At 51.0% G+C, this 17227-nt stretch overlaps 1 protein-coding gene across 3 annotated transcripts in view; it reads left to right on the top strand.

Annotated features, from left to right (window-relative positions):
* The window catches only part of PRSS56 (serine protease 56), a 70915-nt gene that overhangs the window by 25943 nt on the left and 27745 nt on the right, over positions 1-17227 (top strand). For 2 of the 3 annotated variants that reach the window (XM_039327394.1, XM_039327393.1), the window contains 6 exons: positions 8155-8208; positions 10980-11169; positions 12337-12445; positions 12563-12719; positions 15563-15705; positions 16503-16662. In XM_039327394.1, the coding sequence (XP_039183328.1) occupies positions 11090-11169; positions 12337-12445; positions 12563-12719; positions 15563-15705; positions 16503-16662 (649 nt within the window). In that variant the 5' untranslated portion in view covers positions 8155-8208; positions 10980-11089. Of the gene's footprint in view, positions 1-3187; positions 3328-4914; positions 5077-8154; positions 8209-10979; positions 11170-12336; positions 12446-12562; positions 12720-15562; positions 15706-16502; positions 16663-17227 lie in introns of those variants that run through there. The other variant, XM_039327392.1, reaches the window with a different exon arrangement.

The following is a 17227-nucleotide window of genomic DNA, read 5'->3' as shown; positions in this document are numbered from 1 at the left end:
CCTTCACTTAAAACAGTGTTTCTCAACCTTGACAATTTTAAGGCAGATGGACTTCAACTCCCAGAATTCCACAGCCAGCATTGCTGGCTGTGGAATTCTGGGAGTTGAAGTCCACCTGCCTTAAAATTGTCAAGGTTGAGAAACACTGACTTAAAAGAACCGCATTGCCAACTTGACAACTTGATTCACTTCACAACAGGTGGCAAGAAAAATCATAAAATGGGAGAAAACTGACCTAACAAATTTCTCACGTAGCGACATAAATCCTGGGCTCAGTTTTTGTCGTAAATCAAGGATTACCTGTAATCTGGAGAAAAGAAGGACTAGGGGAGGACATGATGGCAGTCTTCCAGTGTTTGAGGGGCTGCCCCAAAGAAGAAGAGGGGGTCAATTTATTTTCCAAAGCGCCAAAAGGCAAGAGAGAAGCAATCTAGAACTGAGGAGAAACTTCCTGACAGTGAGAACAATTAACCAGTGGAACAACTTGTCACCAGAAGCGGTGAATGCTCCAACACTGGAAGTTTTTAAGAGACTGGACAGCCATTTGTCTGAAATGGTATAGGGTTTCCTGCCTGAGCAGGGGGTTGGACTAGATGACCTCCAAGGTCCCTTCCAACTTTTTATTATTATTATTATTATTATTATTATTATTATTATTATTATTATTATTATTATTATTATTATGGATCATCGCACAGTCAGCCAGATGTTCAGACTGGATTTGGCATTTTGTCTACCTATCGAGTCCTTACCCAGGACCTGGGATAGGCAAATGTGGATGTTTGATGGTATTACAGATATCGTCGCAGGATGGAAGCAGTTCCTAGTAAGGCCGCCTTTTGCAATTGACTAATGGCGAATTTGTCAATGCCAATGGTGTTCAAGTGGTGCTCCAGTTGTTTTGGGATTGCACCCAGGAGCCTATCACTATTGGTACTACCCTTGCTTGCTTTTGCCACAGTCTTTCTATTTCTATTTGGAGGTCTTTGTATTTTGTTATCTTCTCCAGTTCTTTCTCTTCTATTCTGCTATCTATTACTATTATTATTATTATTATTATTATTATTATTATTAAGACAAGGAACAACGGCTGGAAACTAATCAAAAAGCAATTTAAAACTACCAGTAAGCAGAAACTACCTAACAGGGAGGACAATCAACCAGTGGAACAGCTTGCCACCAGAAGTTGTGGGTGTTTCATCACTGGAGGTTTTTAAGAAGAGACTGGACAGCCCCATTTGTCTGGCATGGTATCTGGTCTCCTGCTTCAGCACGGGGTTGGACTGGAAAACCTGCAAGGTGCCTTCCAGCTCTAGTCTGATTGATTGATTGATTGATCGATTGATCAATTGAGTGATTGGAGTTATTTTCCAAAGCACCAGAAGGCAGGACAAGTAACCATGGATGGAAACTGATCAAGGAGAGAAGCATTAAGGAGAATTGAGAAACTTCCTAAAAGTGAAGGCAATTAGCCAGTGGAACAACTTGCCACCAGAAGTTGTGGGTGCTTCATCACTGGAGGTTTTTAAGAAGAAACTGGACAGCCACTTGTCTGGAATGATATAGGCCAGTGGTTTTCAACCTTTTTAATGCCGCGACCCCCAACCGGTCGTAAGTCGAGGACTTAAACCGATCGTAAGTCGAGGACTACCCAACCGGTCGTAAGTCAAGGACTTTCCCTGCCCGGGAGCGCCGCGCATGCGTGGTGCCGCCCACGGCGCCAGGCGAGGCGTAGCTGGCAAGTGGCAGAGACGGAGCAGGCCAACCACCGGCTGGACGACCAGGTGGCCCAGCCCAAGGGAGGTAAGGCACCCACCAGAAAAGGGGGAAAAAATGGCGGATAGCCTTGCTTGGCGACCCCCGTGAAATGGTCGATCGACCCCAAATGGGGTCGCGACCCATAGGTTGAGAATCGCTGGTATAGGCTCTCCTGCTTGAGCAGCGGGCTGGACTAGAAGACCTCCAAGGGCCCTTCCAGCTTTTACTCTATTCTATTCTATTCTATTCTATTCTATTCTATTCTATTCTATTCTATTCTATTCTATTCTATTCTATTCTATTCTATTCTATTCCGTTCCATTCTATTCTGCGTTCTATTCCATTCCATTCTGTTCCAATCCATTCCATTCCATTTTGATCACGTGACCTTGGGATGCTGCAACGGCCATAAACTGTGACAAATGATAAGTCCCTTTTTCCAGTGCCCTTGTAACTTAGAACCGCCACTAAACGAACTGCTGAAAGTCGAGGACTCCCTGCAGAGCCGGCAATGCGGGGCAGCCGCCAAAAAAGCCAACGCAATCCTAAGCTTGCATTAACCCAAGGATAGGATCAGAAGATCAGGTGAAGTCTTAGTGCTGCTTCAGAAAGCCTTAGTAAGACCAGAGTTATTATTCAAACACAACTCAGCAAACTCTTTAAAAAACAAACCAACCAACCTAACCCAGGCTAATAAGCATGTTGTGCGAACGCATTGGCTAGCAGGCCGTCGTCTGATCTGGCTTCAGATTTCCTGGGAATCCGGACAACGGGAGAACCGACGTCTTTGACCCAGTTCGGACTGGGGGTGTGAAGGCATCTGTAACTTCCCCGCCTCGACCCTCTTCCTGGAATCCTCCGTGTTCCGGGGTTCACGACCCTCCCCCATACACCCCCCCCCCAATAAAGGGGGCAGAACAAAGGCCCGCTTGAGTCTTGCGTGCCGAGACGGAGGCCGGCTCTTTTATTAGCAAAGCGGGTCGAGCGGTCGTGTGAACCCGTTTCACCCCCCCCCCCGCCCTTCCCGGCTTGGCCGCCGCCTCTTCCGCGGTCGTCGCCCCCCTCCCGGGGACCCCCGGAGGCCGCCAACCCCCCTCCCCCGCGCGCTGTCCTCCGGGGCAGCTGTCCCCATTGGAAACGATCAAGGGCGGCGGCCGCCTCTGATCTGGTGGCGCCTTTGATGGGCCCGCAGCCCCGGGGGGACCCGAGAACAATGGCCCCATTCAGCGGAGGGCAGCGCCCGGCTCCCTTCCAGGGCAGCCTAATGAAGCGCGCCCCCCCCCGGCCCCTCCGAGCGCTGGGCAGGCGGCCTCGCGGGGAGCCCCCCCCCCCGACCCCGGGAACAGGCGCCCCCCGCGACTCCCTATATATACAGCCGCTCCCAGGCTCCTCCGATCGCCCCGTGCGAGGCAGCCCGAGCGACGCTCCTTCTGCCCACGCGGGACATGGAGCCCCCGGGGTTGCTGCTGCTGGGGCTGCTGGTGCTGGGGCTCCCCCGCCGGGCGGATCCGGCCCCCGCGGCTGCCCCCGCCCAGGAGCTCTTCCCCCTGCCCGCCAGCGCCTTGCGAGGTAAGAGCGGCCGGCGGCCTTCTAGTCCTCGGGGAGGCCGATCCATGGGGCTCGGCAGCCTTCTAGTCCTCAAGGAGGCCGGCTCCCTCCCCGGCCAGGAGTCTTCCCCCTGTCTTGGGAGGTAAGAGCGGCCGGCAGCCTTCTAGTCCACAGGGAGGTCAATCCATGTGGCTCGGCAGCCTTCTAGTCCTCAGGGAGGCCGGCCCCGCCAGGTTCCCTCCCGGGCCAGGAATCTTTCCTCTGTCTTGGGACGTAAGAGCGGCCGGCGGCCTTCTAATCCTCGGGGAGGCCAATCCATGGGGCTCGTCAGCCTTCTAGTCCTCAGGGAGGCCAGCTCCCTCCCCGGCCAGGAGTCTTCCCCCTGTCTTGGGAGGTCAGAGTGGCCGGCAGCCTTCTAGTCCTCACTGAGGCCAACCCGCATCCCTTCTAGTCCGCAGGGATGTCCACCCGCCAGGCTCCCTCCCCAGGAGCAAGGAGTCTTCCCCCTATCTTCAGCCTTCTAGTCCTCAGGGAGGCCAACCCTCAAGCTCTCTACCCGGCAAGGAGTCTTCCCCCTGTCTTGGGAAGTAAGAGCGGCCAGCAGACTTCTAGTCCACAGGGAGGTCGATCCATGTGGCTCGGCAGCCTTCTAGTCCTCACTGAGGCCGACCCGCAAGGCTTCCTCCCCAAAGAGCAAGGAGTCTTCCCCCTATCTTCAGCCTTCTAGTCTTCAGGGAGGCCAACCCTCAAGCTCCCTCCCCGGCCAGGAGTCTTCCCCCTGTCTTGGGAGGTAAGAGCGGCCGGCAGCCTTCTACTCCTCACTGAGGCCGATCCAAAAGGCTCCCTCTCCAGCAAGGAGTCTTGCCCCCTGTCTTGGGAGGTAAGAGCGCCGGCAGCCTTCTAGTTCTCATTGAGGCCGATCTGTGGGGTTCCCTTCCTGACAAGGAGCTCTTCACCCTGCCCTTTAGCAAGGTAGGAGAGGATAGCAACCTTCTAGTCCTCATGCAGCCCAAGGGGCTCCTCCCTCTCTGCCCATCAGTGTCTTGCGAGATAAGAGCAGCCTTGTAGTCTTTATGGAGGCTGATCCATGCTTCTTCCCCCCCCCCGGAGCTCCTCCCCCTGCCTGCCAGCATCTTGCATGGTAAGAGCAGCTGGCAGCCTTCTAGTCCTCATCGAGGCCGATCTGTATGGTTTCCACCACCACCACCAATGAATTCCCCTGCCTGCAAGCATCTTGCAAAGTAAGAGCAGTGGGCAGCATTGTAGTCCTCATTAATGTAAATCCATGCAGCTCCCGCTTCAGCAAGGGACCTTTTCCCCTTGACCCACTGCAATGCCTTCTGAGGTAAGAGCAGCCCGCAGACTTCTAGTCCTCACTGAGGCCAATCCAGGCTGCCGCTTTAGAGCAGCTTCGGGACCAGCGTCACCCCAGCTGTCTTTGAGGCGAGGTCAGTTCTGGCTGGGGGATTCTGGGAGTCGAAGTCCACCAGTCTTAAAGCTGCCAGGTTTGGAGATTGCCCTGCGGTCGGCTGTTTCCCGTTTGGAGCTGATGGACAGGGAAGCTGGTCGCACAGCAGGCCGTTGTTGCTTTGTCCACCTCTCCCCCAGCACTGTCCAGCCGGGGCACCCTGGTGCTTGAAGCTGCCCTGAAGGCCGCCCTGCTTTCCCTGGAGGAGGCGCTGTCAGAACACGGCCGGCGTCTGCAGGAGTGCAAGCGGTGCGGATCCTGCCTCTCGGGCGACTGCGGGGATCGGAGCAGGCCCTGCACCCGTAAGCGGAGTCCTTCCTTCCTTCCTTCCTTCCTTCCTTCCTTCCTTCCTTCCTTCCTTCCTTCCTTTCTTTATTTCTTGTAATTTCCTTTCCTCCCTTCCTTCTTTCCTCTGTCCCTCTACCCCATCCTCCCTTCCTTCTTTCTTTCCTCTCATTTTTCTCCCTCCCTCCCTTCCTTCCTTCCTCTCTCCCTCTCTCCCTCCCTTCCTTCTTTCCTTATTTTTCTCCCTCCCTCCCTTCTCTCTTTCTTTCCTTCCTTTCTCTCTCTCTCTCCTTTCATTTCCTTCCTTCCTCCCAGCCTCTCCTCCCTCCCTTCCCTTCCTTTCCTTTCCTCTCTCCCTCCCTCCTTTCTTCTCATTTCCTTCCTTCCTTCTGCCCTCTCCTCCCTCCCTCCGTCCCTCCCTCCCTTCCTTCTTTCCTTCCTTTCCTTCCTTTTTTCCTTCCTTTCTTCCCTTCCCTTTCCTTTCCTTCCTTTCTTTTCCTTTCCTTTCCTCTTTCCCTCCCTCCTTTCTTCTCATTTCCTTCCTTCTGCCCTCTCCTCCCTCCCTCCCTTCCTCCCTCCCTCCCTTCTTTCCTTCCTTTCTTCCTTCTTTCCTTCCTTTCTTCCCTTCCCTTTCCTTCCCTTCCTTTCTTTTCTTTTCCTTTCCTTTCCTTTCCTCTCTCCCTCCCTCCTTTCTTCTCATTTCCTTCCTTCCTCCTCCCCTCTCTTTCCTCCCTCCCTCCCTTCCTTCTTTCCTTCCTTTCTTACCTTCCCTTCTTCTCTCCCTCCTTTTTTCCCTCTCATTCCCTCCCTCCCTCCACAAAGACTGCTGGCAGTCTACAATGAAGGTAAAAATCCTGCTGAAAGGGGACTGTCCTCTTTAGGGGGGGGCATCCGGTCCCTGTCCGGCTCACAGCAGGCACAGGGATGTTGAGCGTTCTGATGATGCCACTGTAGCCCGAGACTTTCTGACCCAGTTCCAATTTTGCGGCTTTTCAGAAAGTTCCAAAGGGACGGTGCCAGCCGTCCTGCTTTTCCGTGGCAGGCTGCCCCAAACATAGGAGCCCCCCCCTCTAAAGCCTCATGTGTCTTCCTGCTGAGATTTGCACGCTGAGCAGACAGGATCTGGTCCTAGAGATCTTTTTGTGCGTGCGACATCTTTCTTCCCCTTCCTTTGCGCACTTTCCTTAACTCCCTGATTGTCCAAAGGGGGTCAGTGCAAGACCCTCCTCCCACCCCTCTTGAATCAGCCAGCAACGTGGACTCCCCAGTGATCAAAATACAGATGGATCACATAAACATCCCTAGGGTGGGCAACGACAACACGTCACTTGTGACATGACACAGGCGATGCAACTGGTTCAAATACAATTGTCAGGGCGATGCCATATATGTATGACACCCTTATGTCTTCTGTGGGTTTCCCCGTGAATGGACTGAGCCCCTGACACACACGGAAGCTACTGGCGTTACCTTTGGGGTCCCCCAAGGCCAGGCAAAATGGACAGGAAATGTGGAGTTCCTGATTTATGTATTTTTCTTTCCTTAAACCTTAGAAATAGACGCTCTTTCAGCCCACAGATGCCCTGAAACCCTCTTTTGGGGAAAAAAAAAAAAGAATTCTGCCAACATTAAGCAAATACAGTTTCTAATACTATCGGTACATACAAAATTAGAATTTTACTGGAAGGAGACAGGATCAAGGAAGTGTATTACTATCTGATATGTTAACTATGGAATTATAGTAATGAATTACTATTAATCATTGTTAAATATGTGAATAAACTATTTCTGTAAATTTAGATTTTGCTGACAAAGAGTTAAAGGGAGATTAGTATAGCTAGCTGATGAGAACTAAATAGCTCAAAATAGCTATACTTGTCTCCCTTTAACTCTTTGTCAACAAAATCTAAATTTACACACACACACACATATATATGTAGGTCTTTGGTTTTTCGGGTTTTCTCCCGCGTAAAATTGGAAGTATCTTGGCGACGTTTCGATGAAGTCCCATTCGTCATCTTCAGGCTGGTGTTTTCAGCTTTGTGCTTCTAGGAAGCACTCCTAGACATTGCTCCTAGAAGCACGAAGCCGAAAACACCAGCCTGAAGATGACGAATGGGACTTCGTTGAAACGTCGCCAAGTCACTTACAATTTTACGCGGGAGAAAACCCGAATAACCAAAGACCTACATACAAACACCTGTGAAAACCTCAGAAAATATATCTCTCCTGATACAACTGACAAAGTGAGAAAGAGCCTGTGGCCTAGAGGTTATAACAACTGCCTAACATGCAGATTGCCCAGGTTCGAATCTCAGAAGAGTAAGTCTGGCTGAAGAGAGTTAAGAAACTCGAATTAGTTATCCCAGTTCTCTCTTTATTCTTTGTCAGCAACCTAAATATATATATATATGTGTGTGTGTGTGTGTGTGTGTATACGTATACGTATACATACACACACACACAAACACACACACACACACACATATATATATATAAAAGAAAAAAAAAGAATTCTGGTTCATTTTTCATGTGCCATTCATGATAAAAAGAGCCATGCAAAATTTTGATCCTGAATTTGGACGATACCCAGAGAGTCCTCGACGTATGACCACAAGGGAGCCCAACATTTCTATCGCTCACTGAGATGGTTGTTAAGTGAATCTTGCCCCATTTTGCGACCTCCCTTGCCACCGCCGTTAAGTGAATCACTGCGGTTGCTAAGTTAGTCACACGGTTGCTAAGTGAATCGGGCTTCCCCCATTAACTTTGCTTGCGAGAAGGTTGCAGAAGTGGATCACGTGGCCCCCGGGACACGGCAACCGTCGTAAATAGGAGTCAGTTGCCAAGTGTCTGAATTTCGATCCTGTGACCACCGAGGGGGGGGGGAGAAATGCTGCAATGGTCATAAGTGTGAAAGACGGTCATAAGTCACATTTTTCAGGCCCGTTGTGACTTCGGTCACTAAAGGAAGGGTACTTGTAGACAAAAATGGCTGTTTGTGCATTCTTGTCCCAGAATTAAAAGCTGGCTGTGTCTGATGGCTGCAAAGGGACGTTGTTGATTTTAACTGCCATTTTCTTATTCATTCGCAGAGCTGGAAAACGAGGCGGGCGCTCCGAATATTGTGGCTGATCAGTCTCTTCCAGGTTAGGGTGCAACCTTGAGCAGATTGGCAGGGATGATGATGATGATGATAATGATGATAATAATAACAACAACCTGTGTCAACCATCAGCGCCAGTCAGTTTGAATGTTCAGTTGACTGAGGTTCACATCTAATGAATAACATAATAATAATTAATAACAATAATTAATAACAATAAATAATAATTAACAATAATAATTAATAATAATACTAATAATAACAAGGGTAGTACCAATAGTCATAGGCGCCTTGGGTGCAATCCCAAAACGACTGGAGCACCACTTAAAACACCATCATCGGCATTGACAAATTCGCCACTATTCAATTGCAAAAGGCGGCCTTACTAGGAATTGCTTCCATCCTGCGACGAGATCTGTAATACCATCAAACATCCACATCTGCCTATCCCAGGTCCTGGGTAAGGACTCGATAGGTAGACAAAATGCCAAATCCAGTCTGAACATCTGGATGACTGTGCAATGATCCATAATAATAGTAGTAGTAGTAGTAATAATAATAATAATTATTATAATAATAAAGTTGGAAGGGACATTGGAGGTCATCTAGTCCAACCCCCTGCTCAGGCAGGAAACCCTATACCAGGAGTGGGGAAACTTGGCTCTTTTATGACTTGTGGACTTCAACTCCCAGAATTCCTGAGCCAGCCATGCCAGCAACCAGGCCGCACAAACAAGCAAAGCCCCATCCGCGGGATGCAGGAGAGCCCACAAAACCACGCAGCTTCCGGTCCACGGAAAAACCCTCCCCATGTTATCGGTCCCTGGTGCCCAAAAGGTTGGGGACCGCTGATTTAGTAACCCGGTTGTTAAGTGAATCCGGCTTCCCCATAGACTTTGCTCGTGAGAACGCCACAAAAGTTGATCACGTGACCCTGGGATGCAACGGTCGTAAGTAGGAACCAGTTGCCCACTTTCTGAAAGGTTGATCCTGTAACCCCAGCGCAGAGTCGCTGTCGTAAATAGGAATCAATGCTGCAAATGTTTGTAGCTGCGGAAAAAAACCCGGTCCCTTTTTCCAGTGCCATCGTAACTTTGAATGGTCCGCAAGTGAACTGTTGTGAGTCGAGGACTCTGCAATAGGGAGATTCCCACTTCGTTCCTCTGCTTTTGTGCACATGTGGTTGTATCACAGGCGGTGTGATTGCAATCATTCTCTTCCGCGGCAACGGACCCGCAGCGGAAATCTGGAGAAACAGACCGGGCTGGTACACCAGTTTTGCTGTTTTTTTCTTTTAGGAACAAGGTCAGCGTTGGGTCTGAAAAGGTCACCAGGCTGAACGCTGACCTTACGGGACAGGCCAGTCACCCTCTTAATTGGGATCAAGCTTGACAGAAGGGAGCAGAAGGAGATTTGTGCCCAGACAGTGTCAGACTGTGGCAAGAAAAATGGGACAAACAACTGTCTCACTTAGCAATGGAAATTTTGGGCCACCTTGTGGTCATAACTCCAGGACTGCCTCTAAATAGAAAGCTGCCTACTATTTGCGTGTCATCAAAGCTTCTGTTGGAGTGAAAGCATAAATTATTTAGTCAGGACTCTCAAGCTATCTTGCCTCTGTTTGAAGCTTGTATCCCATTTTGATGGTTAATATGATTAATCATGACAAATAACAGCCTTGGCTTTGGTCTATTCCACAGCTGAATATTGTGCCGGTGTACGGCTTAAGAGCAGGGGTCTTCAAACTTGGCCCTTTTATGACTTGTGGACTTCAACTCCCAGAATTCCTCAGCCAGGCACGCATTCCTCAGCCAGGCATGCAATTCTGGAAGTTGAAGTCCACAAATCATAAAAGGGCCAAGTTTGAAGACCCCTGTCTTAAATCTAACAAACAAAATGGAGGCTGGCTGAGGAATTCTGGGAGTTGAAGTCCACAAGTCATCAAAAGGCCAAGTCTGAAGACCCGTCTTAAATCTAACAAACAAAATGGAGGCTGGCTGAGGAATTCTGGGAGTTGAAGTCCACAAGTCCTAAAAGGGCCAAGTTTGAAGACCCCTGTCTTAAATCTAAGAAACAAAATGGAGGCTGGCTGAGGAATTCTGGGAGTTGAAGTCCACCAACCTTAAATTTGCCAAGGTTGTAGAGCCCTTTGTTAAAGCATTTGCCTGCTATTTAATAGGCTCTAGCTTTAATGTAACTTTTCCCGACCGGGAGCCCAGGTGCTCCTCGACATACAACCAAATTGGGATCAGAATTTCCGTCGCTAAGCAAAGCGGTGGTTGAGTGAATGGGGCCCGATGTTATGAACCTTTTTGTTGTGAAGCGAAGGGCTGCAGTTCTTCAGAGGATTGTGCAGTCATTAAATGAATCCGGCTTGACTTTGCTTTGTCCAAAGGTCGCCAAAAGGGGGAATCACATGACCTTGGGACACGGCGACCGTCATAAATACATGCCAGTGGCCAAGCTTATATTTTGCTTTGTGCCTCGGTGATTTAGCCTCTAATCTAGTGTTTTCCAAGTTGAACTACTTTAAATTGTGTGGACTGCAACTCCCAGAATGGCCCAGCCAGCAATGCTGGCTGGGGCATTCTGGGAATTGAAGTCCACACATCTGAAAACGGCTAAGCTTAGGAAAGACTGCTCTAATCTTAACCTTATTAATTACTGGTTGTAGTCTGCAAGGCCAGAACCTGGGTGGATTCTGACACCCAGTCCGATGGGTTGTGTGAATGTGCGGCTTGGAGACTACAAAGTTGATTCTGACATCCTTCAACCGGTTATTGGAATCTAACCCTTTCTCGCCTCGGTTTGCAGAATCCTGTGGGCGCCGTGTGGTCCCTGCCCCTAATGTGACGCTGGCAAAGGGGAAGATTGTGGGGGGCAGCCGTGCAAAGCCGGGTGCCTGGCCATGGCTGGTGTCGGTGATGCTGAACGGAGAGCTGATGTGCAGTGGGGTGCTGGTGGGGAGCACGTGGATTGTCACAGCCGCTCACTGCTTCACTGGGTAAGGCCAAAGCTTCCCGTCTCTATGGAAGAGATCAGGGAGGTCATCCAGTCCAACTCCTGCTTAGGGTGGGTCCACAAAAGTCTTCCTGTCAGAACATGCACAGTCTATATCAGTGATCTATATCAGTGATGGCGAACCTTTTAGAGACCGAGTGCCCAAACTGCAACCCAAAACCCACTTATTTATCGCCAGGTGCCAGGTGGGTGTGGCCCACCGGGTGGGCGTGGCTGTGGTGGTCATGGCAGACTGGATGGGTGTGGTCAAGGTGGGTGTGGTCACCTTAATGTTGCTTGTGGGGAGGGACGCCTATGGGGGCCGGGCAGGGTTAGGGGAAATCCAGGGGGTCTCTGGCAGGTGGGGCGGTGGGCAGGAGGCTCGTCCTGTGGGGTGAGGCGAGGCAAGGCAAGGCAGGGCAGGGGTGCCATTGTGGCAGGGCAAGGTGAGGCAGGGGCCTGGACAGCTGCTGCCCGATACCATTGGCCCCCGAACACAGAGGCCAGTGAGCACATGGGGGCCGACAGTGTCCATCAGCAGCCACAGCCTGCCGGCCCCTCAACCGGTGCACCCGGGGGCTCCGCAGCCCACCGCCAGCAGTTCAGAGAAGCCGCCTCTGAGCTGGACGGCTAGCCGACAGCTGAGGAGACGATGCAGTGGGTCGTGCCCGGGAAAAGGAGAGCATGTGAGGCCAGGAGGGATGTGATGGAGGGGAGGGAAACCACCCGTGCTGGGATGCATCCGGCCACGTGGGACCTCGGCGAGTTAGCGGGCAGCTGGTTGAAGAGGGGCGGTTTCCATCTCTGGGGCATGGCACGGGTGCCCACAGAGAGGGCTCTGAGTGCCGCCCCTGGCACGCGTGCTATAGGTTCGCCACCACTGGCCTATATTATATGGTGGCTTACCTTACATTATCTACAATATCATACACCCGGAACAATATACATCCACGTGTTAATACAGCAGGATCCAACACACAACAGTTACAGCAGGAAACAGAAGAGAGGGAACACATCAGCAGAGCCTTCTCTTTATACTAAGGCTCTTAAAGAGATTCAGACCCTGCTGAGTCATTCCTATCATGACATCTTATATCTTACATAAGCTGGTTAGCTGTTAAATCAATTCCTGGACACGTACTTATGACCACAATTGGTTTTTCTTCTGTAGGAGCCGAAACGAACTGGCCTGGTCGGTGGTCCTGGGTAACTATGATCTAACCAGGCGGGATGAAGGCGAACAGGTGGTGCCCGTCAGCCGCATCCTGACTCACCCCAAGGTGAGTCTGGGGGTCTGGTCCTGCCCACCGTTTGCAGAAGACCCCCAACCCGAATCCCTATGGCTGCTTGGTGCTCTTCTCCCCCCCCACTGCAACAGCCCGTTTCTCTTTCCGTAGTTCAACCCAAAGACCTTCCATGGGGACGTGGCTTCGTTGGAACTAACTGTTCCCGCGCACCCTTCGGCCTGGGTGACCCCCGTCTGCCTCCCGGACCAGGCCACGGAGACGAGCCAGGAACTCTGCTACATTGTCGGCTGGGGCTCGCTCTATGAAGGTAGCGGTGGGGCTGCGGGACTCGGAGGTCAGGACTCTCAGCTCCCCTTTGATATGGCTTGGATGATGGCTTAAAGCAGAGGTCTCCAAACTTTCCAGCCACGTGGACCGGAGGGAAGGAGAGCCGATTCCAAATGGGTTCGTGTACATGCACACACGCAAACGGGACCACGCGCACTAGTGTTGTGCTAGCGGCCCCGTTTGCTCATGGCCCAAATGGGCCATGCACACCCGCACGGCAGTAGCTGCCCCGTTTGCGCCCAGGTGCATGCGCCAATGGGGCCACGGCGCTAGCACGAGTGGGGGAGTGCACGCACAAATGTGTGCCCATTGCCCAGCCATTTCCGCAGTCCGCTGGCCAAGAGCCTGCAGCCCGGTCGTGGGCTGCAGCCCCATAGGTTGAGGACCCCTGCTCCAAAGCCTTGCAGGCCAGGGAATTACACGTAGTCCTCTACTTAACGACCACAATACTGTTGCTTAGTGAGACCATTGTTAAGTGAATTTGGCCCCATTTTACAACCTTTGGGCGACGTCATTAAGTGAATCACTGCAGTTGTTAAGTTAATAACATGGTTGTTAAGTGAATCTGGCTCCCCCCCCCATGGACTTTGCTTGTCCAAAGATCACAAAAGGGGATCACGCAAATGCGAGTCAGTTGCCAAGTGTCCGAATTTTGATCCTGTGATCGTAGGGTTGCTGCAATGGTCGTGAGTGTGAAAAATGGTCGTAAGTCACTGTGGTCAGTGCCACTATAAGTTCCAGCGGTCACTAAACGAACGGTTGTAAGTCAAGGACTGCCTGTAATATCCAAAACTTCGGGAAAGTCGATTGGTTGATGGATTGAATAGGTGACATCAAGTCACTTGGAATTCCTAGTGATCGCCTAACACAGAGGTCCACAATCCCCGGGCTGTGGACCGCCACCAGTCCACGGCATGCCAAAAACCAGTCCATGCAAACAAGCAAAGCCCCCTCTGTGGGATGCAGGCAGCACGCAAAACCACGTTCTCCCTGGTCAGCGGAAAAACCTCTCTCCGTGGAACTGGTCCCTGGTGCCCAAAAGATTTGGGGACCGCTGGCCTGTCAGCCCTGCTAGGTGAACCAGACAGGAAACATCCCTAAATGAGCTAAATCTACTTTTTCTGCCATGCTACCTTGGCAGAATCCGGCAAGTCGGAAAGCACAAATCTATTAAATTCTACTTATATACAGGTCGTCCTTGACTTAACAACCAGGGACCATTTTAAGTTACAATGGCACTTGAAAAAATGGCGTGCCTATTTATGAGAGTCGTCCCAAAGATGCTTTTTCAGGAGGTGATTGGACTTCCTTGTTTTTCCTTTGTTTCGCTTCTCATCCCAGAAGCTTCTTCAGCTCTGACTGGATGGTGGGGAATGGAAGGATTTATACTCCTTGCAGACCGCTGGTCATTTGCATCCTTTTAGAGGGTCGTTGAGGCCACTTGGAGGCCATCTATGTCCAAATTGAACAGCCCTCTCTCAACAGAGGGGGAGGGATACGACATCATCTATCTCTAGTCTACAACACGGTCCTTTCAGCGGTCCCAAGAAGGCTCCACACCCATTTGCACCACTCAGGTGACCCTGAGGACACAGACAAACCTCCAAGTGGCCTCAACGGCTCCCTAAAAGAATGCAAATGACCAGCTGTCTGCAAGGAGTATAACTCCTTCCATCCTTCAACAAAGCTCCACATCCATTTGCATTACTCAGGTGACCCTGAGGATACAGGTAAACCAGGTGGCCTCCATGATTCTCTAAAACAGTGGTTCTCAACCTGTGGGTCGGGACCCCATTTGGGGTCGAACGACCATTTCACGGGGGTCGCCAAACCACGCTGTCCGCCATTTTTTTCCCTTTTCCCTAGCTGTCCTACTCCCTCTTATTGGTGGCCACACCCACTTGGGGATCACCACAACATGGGGAACTGTATTATGGGGTCACCGCATTAGAAAGGTTGAGAACCACTGCTCTAAAAGAATGCAAATGACCAGCTGTCTGCAAGGCCTATAAATTCTTCCATTCCTCACTGTCCAGTCAGAACTGAAGAAGCATCTGGGATGAGAAGCGAAATGTTTTCTAGACTCTAGAAAGAGTACAGAGAAGAGAAACAAAGAGGATCAGGGGTCTGGAGGCTAAAACATACAAGGAACGGTTGCCGGAATTGGGTGTGTCCAGTTTAATGAAGAGAAGGACGAGGGGGGACAGGATAGCCGTGTTCCAATATCTCAGGGGCTGCCCCAAAGAAGAGGGAGTCAAGCTATTCTCCAAAGCGCCTGAAGGCAGGACAAGAAGCAACGGATGGAAATTAACCAAGGAGAGAAGCAACCTAGAACTAAGGAGGAATTTTCTGACAGTCAGAACAATTAACCAGTGGAACTCCTTGCCTCCAGAAGCGGTGAATGTTCCAACACAGGAAGTTTTTAAGAGGAGACTGGACAGCCATTTGTCCGAAATGGTATAGGGTTTCCTGCCTGAGCAGGGGTTGGATTAGATGACCTCCAAGGTCCCTTCCAACTTTATTATTATCATCATCATCATTATTATTATTAAAAACAAAGAAAAGTCCAGTTGTCTTATGAAAATGCACCTTGACCTGGATGACTGGAAATCTCCATCGATCTTTATCAGTGTTCTGCAACTTCTCGGGCTGCTCATCAAAACCGGATCTGGATCAGAGGAGGAGGAGGAGGAAGAGCTGACATTGTCCTCTTGCAGCGTCTCACCTGGGGCCCAGTTACCTGTCGCATCTCACCTGCCAAGGGGGAGGAAACCGGCAGCATGGGGGTGTGGCCATTCACGCTTCCGTCTGCTTCTCTCCTAGACGGGCCACCTGCTGAGGTGGTGATGGAAGCTCGGGTGCCGATCCTGGCCCAAGACCTGTGCCGTGCGGCTCTAGGGAGCCAGCTGGTGAGCAGTGCCATGTTCTGCGCTGGGTACCTGTCTGGTGGCATCGACTCATGTCAGGTGAGGGTCCCAGAGCGAGGGGGGAGTGCAGGTCAGGGACGTGAGGGCCACTTCCTGCCTGGGGATGGCTGCTGGGTGCAGGGGTAAAGGTGCTGCACAGGTGGTCCTCAACGTACGACCACAATTTCTCCTGTGACACGAAACATTGGTGAAGTGAGTCCCCCCCCCCGGTTTTAAGTGAATCACTGAAGTTGCTAATTTAGTAAACAGGGTTGTTAAGTGAATCTGGCTTCCCCATCACCTGTGTTTGTCAGGTTGCAGAAGGTGGTCATATTCTCCTCTCTGTCTCTCTTCTCTCTCCCCCCTCCTTTCTCCTCTCTCTCTTCTTTCTCTCTCTTCTCTTCTTTTTCTCTTTTCTCTCTCCTTTCTCCTTCTCTCTTTCTGTCTTCTCTCTCCTCTCTCTTTTCTCTCTCTCTTCTTTCTCCTCTGTCCTCTCTCTCTTCCTTTCTTTCTTTCTCTCTTCTCTCTCTTCTCTGTCCTCTCTCTCTTCTCTCTTCTTTCTCTCTCTTCTCCCTTCTTTTTCTCTCCTCTCTCCTCTCTCTTTCTTCTCTTCTTCTCTCTCCTCTCTCTCTCTCTCCTCTCTCTCTTCTCTCTGAAAAGTCACTTTGGGTGGGGGGGGTTGCACAACTGTACTTGTAGTTGGTCCCTTGACCTTCATTGACTCTGGTGACCCCAAAAGATGGTTGGATGTGAGTCTCCTCTCCCTGATTGCATTAATTCCTACCTTGCGGGATTAATTCTTGGGACACAGCTCTCTTTGCCTTCTGCTTTGGACTTGCAACCATTTCTCCTTTCAGGGGGACTCTGGGGGGCCCTTGATGTGCTGGGACCCTTTACTGGAGCGCTACGTCTTGCACGGAATCACCTCCTGGGGCTCTGGCTGCGGGGAGCGTGGGAAACCGGGAGTGTACACTCGCATCACTGCCTTTGCAGACTGGATCCGACAACAGATGGAGAGTGAGTGCCAGGGGCTGCCTTTCTCCAGCCTCACCAGCAGGGGGCAGAATAGACCAAAGGGTTGGATCAATGTGTCTCAATCTTGGCAAGTTTAAGATGAGTGGACTTCAACTCCCAGAATTCCACCAGAATAACAGAATAACAGGGTTGGAAGAGGACCTTGGAGGTCTTCTAGCCCAGCCCCCTGCTCAAGCAGGAGACCCTATACCAGTGGTTCTCAACCTGTGGGTCGGGACCCCATTTGGGGTCGAACGACCATTTCACGGGGGTCGCCAAACAAGGCTGTCCGCTATTTTTTCCCCTTGTCTTTGGCCACGCCCCTGGCACCCGGTGATGTATAAGTGGTTGGGGGTCACCACAACATGGGGAACTGTATTATGGGGTCGCGGCATTAGAAAGGTTGAGAACCACTGCCCTATGCCATTCCAGACAAATGGCTGTCTAGTCTCTTCTTAAAAACCTCCAGTGTTGGAGCCCCCATAACTTCTGGAGGCAGGTTGTTCCACTGGTTAATTGTTCTCAATGTCAGGAAATTCCTTCTTAGTTCTAGATTGGTTCTCTCCTT

The sequence above is a fragment of the Crotalus tigris genome, unplaced genomic scaffold (genome assembly GCF_016545835.1).
Source record: "Crotalus tigris isolate CLP2741 ecotype Arizona unplaced genomic scaffold, ASM1654583v1 scf7180000024361.1375286210:1436186, whole genome shotgun sequence".
Classification (NCBI taxonomy): Eukaryota; Metazoa; Chordata; class Lepidosauria; order Squamata; family Viperidae; genus Crotalus; species Crotalus tigris.
Note: the sequence above shows the minus strand (reverse complement) of the source record. Positions and strands in the feature narration are given on the sequence as shown.